At 56.6% G+C, this 11,335-nt stretch overlaps 1 protein-coding gene across 1 annotated transcript in view; it reads left to right on the top strand.

The window, feature by feature from the left end:
- The window catches only part of SOCS7 (suppressor of cytokine signaling 7), a 20,575-nt gene extending 9,240 nt beyond the window's left edge, over window positions 1-11,335 (top strand). The window contains exons 3-9 of the mRNA XM_027666361.1: window positions 558-659; window positions 1,280-1,410; window positions 2,036-2,204; window positions 4,080-4,208; window positions 4,940-5,075; window positions 5,869-6,023; window positions 7,088-11,335. Of these exons, the coding sequence (XP_027522162.1) occupies window positions 558-659; window positions 1,280-1,410; window positions 2,036-2,204; window positions 4,080-4,208; window positions 4,940-5,075; window positions 5,869-5,989 (788 nt within the window). The 3' untranslated portion in view covers window positions 5,990-6,023; window positions 7,088-11,335. The remainder of the gene's footprint in view (window positions 1-557; window positions 660-1,279; window positions 1,411-2,035; window positions 2,205-4,079; window positions 4,209-4,939; window positions 5,076-5,868; window positions 6,024-7,087) is intronic.

The raw sequence follows: 11,335 nt of genomic DNA, 5'->3' as shown, positions 1-11,335 counted from the left end.
CCAGTGAGGCTGGAGGGATCCCTTCTATGGGATCCAGTGAGGCTGGATGGGTCCCTTCTGTGGGATCCAGTGAGGCTGGGGGGATCCCTTCTGTAGGATCCAGTGAGGCTGGAGGGATCCCTTCTATGGGATCCAGTGAGGCTGGAGGGATCCCTTTTGTGGGATCCAGTGAGGCTGGAGGGATCCCTTCCGTGGGATCCAGTGAGGCTGGAGGGATCCCTTCCGTGGGATCCAGCTGGTGGAAGTGGAGGCTCCTGGGATGCTTCCTCGGAGCAGGAGCAGCCTGGGATGGGTGAGGCCAGCAGCTGTCCCGTGTGCTGGGGCTGAGATCTCCTGGAATTACCTCTTTTTCCCGTGCTGGAAGAGGGATTCCTCTCCTCTGGGAACGTGTGTGTGTGTGCAGGGCCTTGAGAAGCCAGAGGGGGATGAGGAGCTGCCAGGGGGAAGCTCCATCCTCCCTCCCCCGGGCAGTGCTGGATTCCTGGCTCGGTTCTGTCGGGCACTTGCTCTGTCTCTCTCCTGTTCTCTGACCCTCTCTTGCCTCTGTTCTCTCCTAGATGATATCAGTGGGACGCTGCCTCCATCTGTCCTAGTGGGTCCAATGGGCTCTTCCCTGCAGTCTTTCCCTCTGCCTCCGCCTCCTCCGCCCCACGCCCCAGGTCAGGCAGAGCTTTCCCGAGGCTCTGGCTTTTCCCTTCAGGAATCTGCACTTTGGGGGGGGGGTTGTTCTCACTCAGCTTCGAGGCTTTTTCCATCTCTGGTGCTGCCTTGGCTGCTCAGGGACACGTGGTGCTGCAGGCACTGCCCTGTCCAGGCTCTGCTCCCGTGGCTCCTGTTGCCCTCCGTGGTTTTCCTGGAGCTCAGGATTGAGCTTTACCCTCAGTGGGGTTCAGCCCACCCTGATAAGGAGGGTCAGCAGTGCCATGGGAGCAGAATTCCAGGCAGGAACCCCAGCCTCTGACACCCCCTCCCCCAGTTTTCCCAAACAATTCCCCCTTTTGCTTTCGCTTTCCTCGGCACCCAGAGGGCTTTTCCTGCCCCTTTTCCAGGATGTGTGTGTCCATCCCTCCCTCTCCTCCCATGCCTTCCCTCCGAGCCAGAGTAAGGAAGAGCAGGGAAGGATTCCCACCGTGTCCTTCACGAGGATTTTGTCCTTCTGTGGGTCCTCCTCCTTCCCTGAGCTCCGGAGCCGTGCCAGGGGCTGGGATCACTGGGATCACCGTCCCTGGGGGATCTCCCCGTGGCTGATGGTGGCCCTGGCTTGTTTTTCCCTGTGCAGACGCCTTTCCCAGGATCGTCCCCGTGCGGCCTCCAGAGGGGGGGATGGCCCAGCCCATCCCACACCTGCAGTGCCCCCTCTCCCGACCCGATTCCAGCAGCTTCGCCGCCAGCCTGAGGGAACTGGAGAAGGTAAAGGGGCTCCTGGGGCTTCAGGGTTTGATTTTGCGGGGGTTGATCATCCCCCTCGTGGACTTGGGAGCACAGGATTAGGGTAGGGGTGGGAAAAACCACTCCTACCTTTCCCCCAGTGAGGGGGTTGATCCGATCTCCAGGGACAAGAGGAAGCATCCTGAAGTTGCAGCAGGAGGGATTTAGGTGGGATATGGTGGAACAGGCACTGGAACAGGCTGCTCAGGGCAGTGGTGGATTTGCCCTCCCTGGAGGGACTTAAAAACCCACGTGGAGCACTTGGGGCCGTGGGTTTGGGGGTGGCCTGGGCGGTGCTGGGGGAAGGGTTGGACTCAGCGATCCCAGAGGTCTTTTCCAGCTTAAATTATCCCACAATTCTCTGAGCCCAGGAGAGCATTTTGCTGTTCATGGAGGGGGTGTCGTGGTCTCCTCTGTCCTCTGCCCACCTTTGGGGTGGTGAGGGATGGGATGGTGCCCTCCCCACCCTGACCATCCGCGCTCCCGGGGGGATACAAAGCCACTTCCATTTGGGAATACGGCAGCAGGAGCAGGTTGTGCCGTGTTTGGCTGCTGCCAAATCACCCTGGTTGGCATGCCCTGACCCTCTGCCTGCCTCTCTCCCCAGTGTGGGTGGTACTGGGGCCCCATGAACTGGGAGGACGCCGAGATGAAGCTGAAGGGGAAACCCGACGGGTCCTTCCTGGTGCGGGACAGCTCCGACCCCCGGTACATCCTGAGCCTGAGCTTCAGGTCCCAGGGCATCACCCACCACACCAGGATGGAGCACTACAGAGGTGAGGAAGGGGGGGCCCAGCACCCCCAGAGCAGAGCTGGCAGGAGAGGGGGAGCAGCAGCCCCAGCATGTCCTCACTCCTGTGTTGAGCTCCTGGTTTTAAGTCAGGTTTTTGGGGGTTTTTTGTAGCCTAATTTGAAGCTTTCCCTGGGTTTAAGTTAGACTGGGTTTTTTTGTAGCCTAATCTTAAGCTTTTCCTGGGTTTAAGTTAGACTGGGTTTGTTTTTTTTTAGCCCAATTTTAAGGTTTTTTCTGATTTTGTGTCACTGCTTTCCCCCAGCAGCATCCAGGCCCCAAAGCCTTTAGGCTTCAGCAAATCCCAATTATTTGATGTAAAAGCCTGTCCAGCTCCTTCCTGTTCATTTTAAGAGCGTTTTTGTGGCCTTTGGGGTAATAAAAGGTGTTTGAGCTTCTTTCTTTTGCCTCAAGGAGGCATCTGAAAAACTGGGAATCAAGAGTTCCTCAGGCCACACTCTGGAAAACTGGAGCCAAAGAAATGCTTGGCAGTAGGATTTTTGGGATCCTGTGGCACTGGGATGTGATGCACCACATCAGCACTGTGGGTGCTGAGCCCCTCTTGATGGGAAGATGTCCCAACATTAATTCCAGCCTGTCCAGAGCCAGCTCCCTGTCTCTGGCTGCTGCCAAGAAGGAAGGATTTTCACCTTATCCTTATGGAAAGTGGGAGAGGCTCTCACAGCTGGAGGATTTCGAGGCTTTTCCATAACTGAGCTTGGGAGGAAACTTCTGCTGCTGCTCTCTGACGTCTCAGTTCAGGGCTGGGACCTGAGGGAACTCCTTCTCCTTAATCAGGAAAAACTTATTTGTGGGAAGTGTGATCAGGCCCTGGCCCAGGCTGCCCAGATGGAGTCACCAGCCCTGGAAGTGCTCAGAAACCACGTGGATGTGGCACTTGGGGACAGGGTTTCAGTGCTGACATGGGACAATGTTTGGACTCGATCTCAGAGACCTTTTTTAACCTGAGCTGTTCCCCAGCTCTGGGATTTTGGTGCAGGGAGGGGGTGTCTGTGCAGCCCAGGGGTGGTTTGGCTGGTCTGACTGGAGGTTTAACCCCCTTTGGAGCTCTGGGACCTGCCTGGGGGCTGCTGGCCCTGTGTCCCCATCTCCAGTTTCACCCTGGGGCGGGCGTCGTGTCGGGTGACAGGGACAGCACAGGGACACCCGTGGCCTGTGCTGTGACCCTGCTCCTACTTAACAGTCCCTTTAATTAAGGTGTTGGGAGCAGCTGGCAGGGACAGGGAGCTGTGGAACGTGATCCCTGGCAGCCACAGCGCTGGGAAAAGGGGACAGCAGCTCCTGGGTGTCTGGTTTAAAAACCTCCAAGCGCTTCCTTTGGGAATGCTGGGGGTGGGATGCTGCTGCCCCATCCCTGGAAGTGTCCAAGGCCAGGTTGGAGCAACCTGGGCTAGTGGAAGGTGTCCCTGCCCATGGCAGGGGGTGGGACTGGATGAGCTTTAAGGTCCCTTCCCACCCAAACCATCCCATGATCCTGCAGAGGAACAGGGACTTCTGCAAATTAAAGTGTATTTTTGTTGAAGTTCCAGACCCAGCAGTTGCAGCTGTTCACAAGTTCAGGCAGGGGTGGCTTGTGGCCACCTCTGGGTGCCAGAGGTCTCTCTGTCCCACCTCTCTGTGCATCCCCAGCTCCTGGAGAGCACTGGTCCTGGTGGAACAACACACTGGTGCCACCGGTGTTCCCTCTTAGTGCCCCATCCCAGCTCTGAGAAGTCAGCCTGGGGTGTTCACCTGGATTTTGGGAGCACCAGACCCATCCCTAAATGTCCCTGAATGTCCCTAAATGTCCCCTCTTGCCCCTGGTGCTGCCATGACGTGCCACCTGCTCTGCTCTCTGCAGGGACCTTCAGCCTGTGGTGCCACCCCAAGTTCGAGGACCGCTGCCAGTCGGTGGTGGAGTTCATCAAGAGGGCCATCATGCACTCCAAAAATGGGAAGTTCCTCTACTTCCTGCGCTCCAGGGTCCCAGGTGAGCCCAGGGAGGGGCTTTGCTCCGGGATCAGCTGCTCCCCTGTCCCACAGAGTGGGTTTGGTGTGACCTTGGGCTGTGCTCAGTGTCCTGCTCCCCGTCCTTGCACACCCTCTACTCCTGAGGGTGAGGAGACTTCTCAAACCTTCCTCCCCAAGAGTTTGAGATCATGATCCCACCTCCCACTGGCAAAAGCCCGAGCCTGGAAGCTGCTCCCTCAACAAGCAATTATTTGGCTGCTAAACCCCCCTTCCTTCCCTCTCCCTCTGTCTCAAACCACCCCGTGCTTTGTGGCTTCCCGGTTTTCCCTTGGCTGGGACCCACCCGGGGCTGTGGAGGGGAGGGATGTGGGAGGGACTCCAGGTGTGAGCTCAGAGGGAGACTCAGGTGATGATTCCATGGATTTGGAGTCCCTGGAGAGACCATCCACAGGCAGGGGATATTGGGATGAAATTCCTCCCTGTGAGGGTGGGGAGGCCCTGGCACAGAAAAGCTGTGGCTGCCCCATCCCTGGAAGTGTCCAAGGCCAGGTTGGAGCAACCTGGAATAGTGGAAGGTGTCCCTGCCCGTGGCAGGGGGTGGGACTGGATGAGCTTTAAGGTCCCTTCCCACTCAAACCATTCCATGATCCCACGATACCCTGTGGAACCCGGCCTTGAGGAGAGTCAGCTTTTCCCTCCGGGATCAGGAGCACTTCCTCATCTCCAATATTGGCTTTTTTCCCCCCAAAGGTCTCCCTCCAACGCCTGTCCAGCTCCTGTATCCCGTCTCCAGGTTCAGCAACGTCAAATCCCTTCAGCACCTTTGCCGCTTTCGGATCCGGCAGCTGGTCCGGATCGACCACATTCCCGAGCTCCCACTGCCCAAGTGAGTCCCAGGGATGGGTCCCTTTCATTCCCGAGCTCCTGCTGCCCAGGGATGGGTCCCAGGGATGGATCCCTTTGATTCCTGAGCTCCCACTGCCCAAATGAATCCCAGGGATGGATCCCTTTGATTCCTGAGCTCCCACTGCCCAGGGATGGATCCCTTTGATTCCCAAGCTCCCACTGCCCAAGTGAATCCCAGGGATGGATCCCTTTGATTCCTGAGCTCCCACTGCCCAGGGATGGATCCCTTTGATTCCTGAGCTCCCACTGCCCAGGGATGGATCCCTCTGATTCCTGAGCTCCCACTGCCCAGGGATGGATCCCTTTGATTCCTGAGCTCCCACTGCCCAGGGATGGATCCCTTTGATTCCCAAGCTCCCACTGCCCAAGTGAATCCAAGGGATGGATCCCTTTGATTCCTGAGCTCCCACTGCCCAGGGATGGATCCCTTTGATTCCTGAGCTCCCACTGCCCAGGGATGGATCCCTTTGATTCCTGAGCTCCCACTGCCCAGGGATGGATCCCTTTGATTCCCAAGCTCCCGCTGCCCCAGTGAGTCCCAGGGATGGATCCCTTTGATTCCCGAGCTCCCAGGGAATAATTGACTTCCCCCCCAGCCTTGGGACAGTGGGATGAGCGTCCCATGGGATGTGGGGATGGATGCACATGGGAATTCCGACCTCGGGAGTGAGGTGTTCCCTTCCCCAGCCCGTTGACGGAGCCGGGTGGGCTCTGGGGAGGTCGGAGTGGTGGTGGCGGCTCAGGGATTGAACCTCTTCCCGCTCCTTTTCCAGGCCCCTGATCTCCTACATCCGCAAGTTCTACTACTACGACCCTCAGGAGGAGGTTTACCTGTCCCTGAAGGAGGCCCAGCTCATCTCCAGACAGACCCAGGAGCCGGAATCCTCCACGTAGCGGAGCCGCCTCGCCCGTGCTCCCGGCACTGATGGTACGGGAATGCTGCTGGATGCATCCAACCCCGGGATTGCAAACCCACAGATCCCTCCTGGCTGTTCACTCCAGGGTCTTTCACCATTCCCAAGCTTTCCCTGGTGAGGGAAGCAAGGCTTCATCGTGGTCTCTTGCCATTCCCAGTTTTTCTTGGAGAGGGGAACGAGGCTTCCTGGCCTTTTACCCTTGGGAAGGAGAACAAGGCTTCGTGGTCTTCTGCAATTCCCAGCTTTCCCTGGGGAGGGGAACAAGGTTTCACAGTCTTTTACCATTCCAGGCTTTCCTTGGGAAGGGGAACAAGGCTTCATGGTCTTCTACCATTCCCAAGCTTTCTTTGGAAAGGGGAACAAGGCTTCCTGGTTTTCTGCAGTAGCCAGGCTTTCCTTGGGAAGGGGAACAAGGCTTCCTGGCCTTTTACCCTTGGGAGAGAGGAGAAGGCTTCACAGTCCTTTACCATTCCCAGTTTTCTTTGGGAAAGGAAACAGGGCTTCATAGTGTTTTGCAATTCCCAAGCTTTCCTTGGAAAGGGGAACAAGGCTTCATAATCTTTTACAATTCCCAAGCTTTCCTTGGAAAGGGGAACAAGGCTTCATACTGTTTTGCAATTCCCAAGCTTTCCTTGGAAAGGGGAACAAAGTTTCACGGTATTTTACCCTTGGGGAGGGGAACAAGGCTTCATGTTCTTCCACCATTCCCAAGCTTTCCTTGGAAAGGGCAACAAGGCTTCATGGTTTTTTTACCATTCCCAGCTTTCCTTGGGAAGGGGCACAAGGTTTCGGGGTCTCTTACCATTCCAGGCTTTCCTTGGAAAGAGGAACAAGGCTTCATGGTTTTTTTACCATTCCCAGCTTTCCTTGGGAAGGGGCACAAGGTTTTGGGATCTCTTACCATTCCAGGCTTTCCTTGGGGAGGGCAACAAGGCTTCCTGTTGTTCCACCATTCCCAGCTTTCCCTGGGAAGGGGAACAAGCCTCCAGGTTGTTCCCACCCCAGCCTGTGCTCCCTCCCGGGGCCGGATCCATCACTCTGGTGGCTGATCCCTCTCCCCTCTCTTTCCCACCAGGAATTTGGTTGTTGCCATCCCGCAGCCCGAGCCAGGCCGTGGTGGGAAGGAGCCCCCCACACTCCCCTGCTGCTGCTCCTGCTCTCCAGCCCTTTTGTACAGAGAAGAGGGGGCCGAGATTCCCAAGAAAAGCCCAGCAGAGCAGGAATCCAGAGCCTTGGCTCCTGGGAAAAGGCGTCTCGGAGGCGGCCGAGCCTCCCGGCGGAACAAGGAATGTCACGGCACTATTTACAAAGTTTGGGGAAAGTTTTTTATTTTTTGACGTCTTTCAGTTTTTGTTTTTCGAAAGCATGAGAAGTGACTGCGTGGTGAGGACCCCGCCTTGGAAAACTGGGAGGTGGGGAGAGAGATGGAGGGAGGAGGGGACACTCTCTGGGAAGATCCATCTGCTCCGAGGCATCGTGGCGGGATTGTCCTTTGATCCCCACGGAGAGGGGAGGATGCAGCTTGGGGAGCTGCTGGAGGCAAACTGAGCCAAGAAGGATCGGCAGCTCCGTGGAATAACCTCTGGGAATAACCTTGGAGCTCTGGGTGGCTCAGCAGCTTCCCAGGATCCGGGAGGAGGGAGCCAAACCCAGCCTTGGGAAGCTGAGCTTTGCAGCTGGATTTGCAGGATGGTCCCACGGGAGGTTGGACCCGAGGAAGGAGGAGTGTGTGAGCTGTTGGGATGTCCTGGATCCCGAGGGAATGGCTGGTGCTGCTCCTCTGAGGAAGGGCCATTCCCTGAGAAAACACTGGAAGATGCCCCCTGAACCCCCCGGGAAGTGGAAGGAAGGTGGAGAAGCTGGAACTGTTGGAGCTGCCTGTGGACCAAAGGTACTTCCTGCAGAGCCATGGGATGTGCACTTCCAGCCCCTCTCTGGCTGATTCCAGAAGCTGGGAATGAAGTGGCTTCCTTTGGAGCTGCGAAGGATCCCGAGGAGGAGCTGCTGGGGGTGGCTGGGAGCAAGGAGCAGCTCCCTGAGGGTTCTCTGGAACAGCATCTGCCCTCTGGGAGCTCCCTTCCCTCCTTGGGACATCCATGGATCCACAGCAAAGCCAGGAGAGGTGGTGGCTCTTGCACAAATAACACCCCCCCCCCTTCAAATCCTGGTCTGCTGCTTCATCCCCTGCAGCCACTGAGCAGGAACTTCATGGATGTTGGAGTTCTGAGTGATGCTGGGAATTCTGGAGAAGCCTCTTCATCCCTGTATTTCAAGGAGCGAGTTCCTGGCGCTCTAAATCCAAGGAATTGCTCCGTCCTGCAGGGCCTGTGGATCGGGATGGGTGCCCTGTGAGTGCCCTGTGAGCTGCCAGGACCTTGGGCTCTCCCTGCAGGATGATCCCTGTCCTTGAATTCCACGAGGCCGCGTTGGATTTTAAGGCAGCCCGGAAAAATCCCACCGGCCCCCAAAGGTGCTACAGATCCCGCCCTCCCTGTCCTGCCCATCCCCTCCTGGATCCTGGCAGGGCTCACGTGCTCTGGAAAGAAAGGATTTGGCTTCCAAATCCACAGAAATACCTCATGGGACGCTGCTCCATCCCGGCTGTGGGAGGGCAAGAGCTTCCCAAGAGCCAGGCTTGGGAATGGAGGGTCCAGCTCCATGCCCAGGCTTCTCCCCAGGAAGAGAGACCCTTGGAGCAGGATCCCTGGCATGGCTGGTGTGTGTGGATCCGGGAGGGATGGTGGGATGCAGGGAACAGGGAAGCTGGAGAAGCTCACGCTCCCCACAGTGTGTCAGTGACAACATTCCCACTCCTTCCTTCCCTGTTCCCAGATGGAAGAGGTGCAGGTTGGGTTTGGGAAGGGGGAAGGAGCCGACCTGGAGGGAAGGGTGGTGCTGGGTGGGCACTGGGAGGGGGTGCTGGGCTTGTTTTGGGGTGAAAATGCACAACCCTGGTGGGTCAGGAGAGATTTCCTGCATCCCACCCCATCCCTGCATCCCACCCCATCCCTGTGTCCCCCCAGAGCTCCTCCTGAGGGAGCATGAGGTGGTTCCACACCTTCCAGAGCCATTGGAGCAGCCGGACTTCGGGGCCAATACTTGAATTCCATGTTTTCTGGTCGGCTGTTGATGTCCCTGTGGGATTTATCCCAACAGCCTGATGGTGCTCCTGCTGTTACTTGAACCCTGAGCGTGGTGGAGGGGGGGCGCAGCTCTTCCCAAATTTGGGCCAGGAGGAAGGTTTTGGGTCTGAAATGACGGAGGAGACATACTGGGAGCTGTTGGATAGGGAATGGCGAGGGCTGGGATAGGGATGAGACCCCTCCCAAGGATCCATGGAGGTGGCAGATGCTCCTCAGCATTCCCAGGGCTCTGCTCCACCTCTCCTTGCTCCGAGCCAGGCAGGAAAGCTGGAGCAGGTCAGTGCCAGCCCCAGCCCGTGGCTGGTGGTGCTGGCTGAGATCCCAAGGTTAACTGTAGTTAACAGCCCTCTCCTGAAATCCATGGAAAACAAAGCTGTTCCTGCACAGGGAGGTGTGAGGGGAGCGAGGGATTTGATCCATGTGGGGCTGGGAATGAGCCAGAGGGTTTGATCCAGGGCTGGAAGTGAGGGGTGGGCTCTGTGGGAACAGCTCCAGGGGGTGCCTGGGCCCTGCCTTCCCATCAATCCCAGTTTGGGGAACGGACCCCTGGGGCTGTGTTATCCTGCCTGGAATGTTTTTTTTTTTGCAGCCTGGTTCTGGAGGCTGCTCCCATCCTGCTGATCCAGGGGAAAAAACATTTTATCACCACCCTTTATCCAACCTTGAATTGTGCAGAGGTGGTGCTTGTCCCGCTCCCGGAGCCGGGAAATGGACCATAAAACCCACTGGAGCGCGGGAATTGTCCATGGAAAAGCTCCTTTCTGTGCTTTTCCAGCTGGATGGGGGCAGCCCTCAGCCCTGTGCTCAGCTTGGCAGCTTCCCCCTCCTCTCCCAACACCCTATTTCAAGGTAGGGAATGACCTTCCTCCCTCCCTCCCTCCAGCAGTGAGAAAATTGGGATAAACCAGGGAAGTTTTCACACCGGGAAGTTTCCAGCGAGAAAATTGGGATAAACCAGGGAAGTTTTCACACCGGGAAGTTTTCACACCTGGAAGTTTCCAGCTCGGCTTCCACCTCCTTGGGGCCAAAAATAAAAGGGTGGAAAAAAAATTCATCCTTGGCTTGAGTGGGGTTGGGATTTGCAGCTGGATTTGCAGGATTGGTCCTATATGGGAACCACCTGGGCTGCTCCTGCTGTTGGGAATGGATGGATTTGGAAGCTCCATGTGTGCTGTTGCCAGATTTTAATCCCTAAAAGCTTTTTTTTTTTTAAACCCTGGAAGTGGTTTTAGCAGTGACCTGTGGGGCTGTTGCTGCAGGTGGTGGTTGGGGGGCTCAAATCCCGGGAGTGTTTTGGGGAGAAAAACCTCTGAAAAGTAGGATTTGCTGAAGGAAGGGCCTTGCCTACTTCCAGGAGGAAGGGATCTGGCCCTTTTCCTTCATTCCTTGCAGTTAAAAATCTGTCCTTGGGATGGTTTTACCCTTCAAATTGACCATCAGGGCTGAGGGTTTAGGGTGGGCACCTGGATACCTTCCCAATTTACCTGGCTTTTGGGAATGGAGGGATTTATCCACCTTCCAGACCTCTTTAGCTTTTGGGAATGGAGGGATTTATCCACCTTCCAGAGCTCTTTAGCTTTGGGAATGCAGGGATTTATCCACCTTCCAAACCTCTTTAGCTTTTGGGAATACAGGGATTTATGCACTTTTCCAGTCTCAATCCCCTTGGCTTTTGGGGATATAAGGGATTTATCCACCTTCCAAATCCCCCTTGGTTTTGGGAACAGAGAGGTTTATCCACCTCTCCAAACCCTCCTTGGCTTTTGGGGACAGAGGGATTTGTCCACTTTTCCAACCCCCTTTTACTCTGGGAAGGGAGGGATTTATCCACATGCTCCCAGCAAGCCCCTCACTCCTCATCCAGAGTCTTCCAGGTGAGGTGGGGCAGGTGGGAACCCCCTTCCCAAACATCCCTTGGGATCAGGGGGGGTCCTGGCAGCGCTGCCTCCAACTGTGCCTCCAGCTGAACAAGCACAACTGGTGCCCAGTAACACACTGGGGAGCTCCCAGTGCCCCCCTGGGATGCTCCCAGTGCTCCCCCCACCCCATCCAGGGCTTCAATCCCCCCCCAAAAATAGGAGTTACACTGGATCCAGCCTTGCCTTTAGAGAGAGAATGAGCAGATTTTGGCAGCTCCAAGGGCAGGAGTTGTGGAACCACCCTTGGGTAGAACAACAACA

The sequence above is a fragment of the Corapipo altera genome, unplaced genomic scaffold (assembly GCF_003945725.1).
Source record: "Corapipo altera isolate COAL_440 unplaced genomic scaffold, ASM394572v1 200, whole genome shotgun sequence".
In the NCBI taxonomy this organism is placed as follows: Eukaryota; Metazoa; Chordata; class Aves; order Passeriformes; family Pipridae; genus Corapipo; species Corapipo altera.
This window is presented reverse-complemented; position numbering and strand designations above follow the sequence as displayed.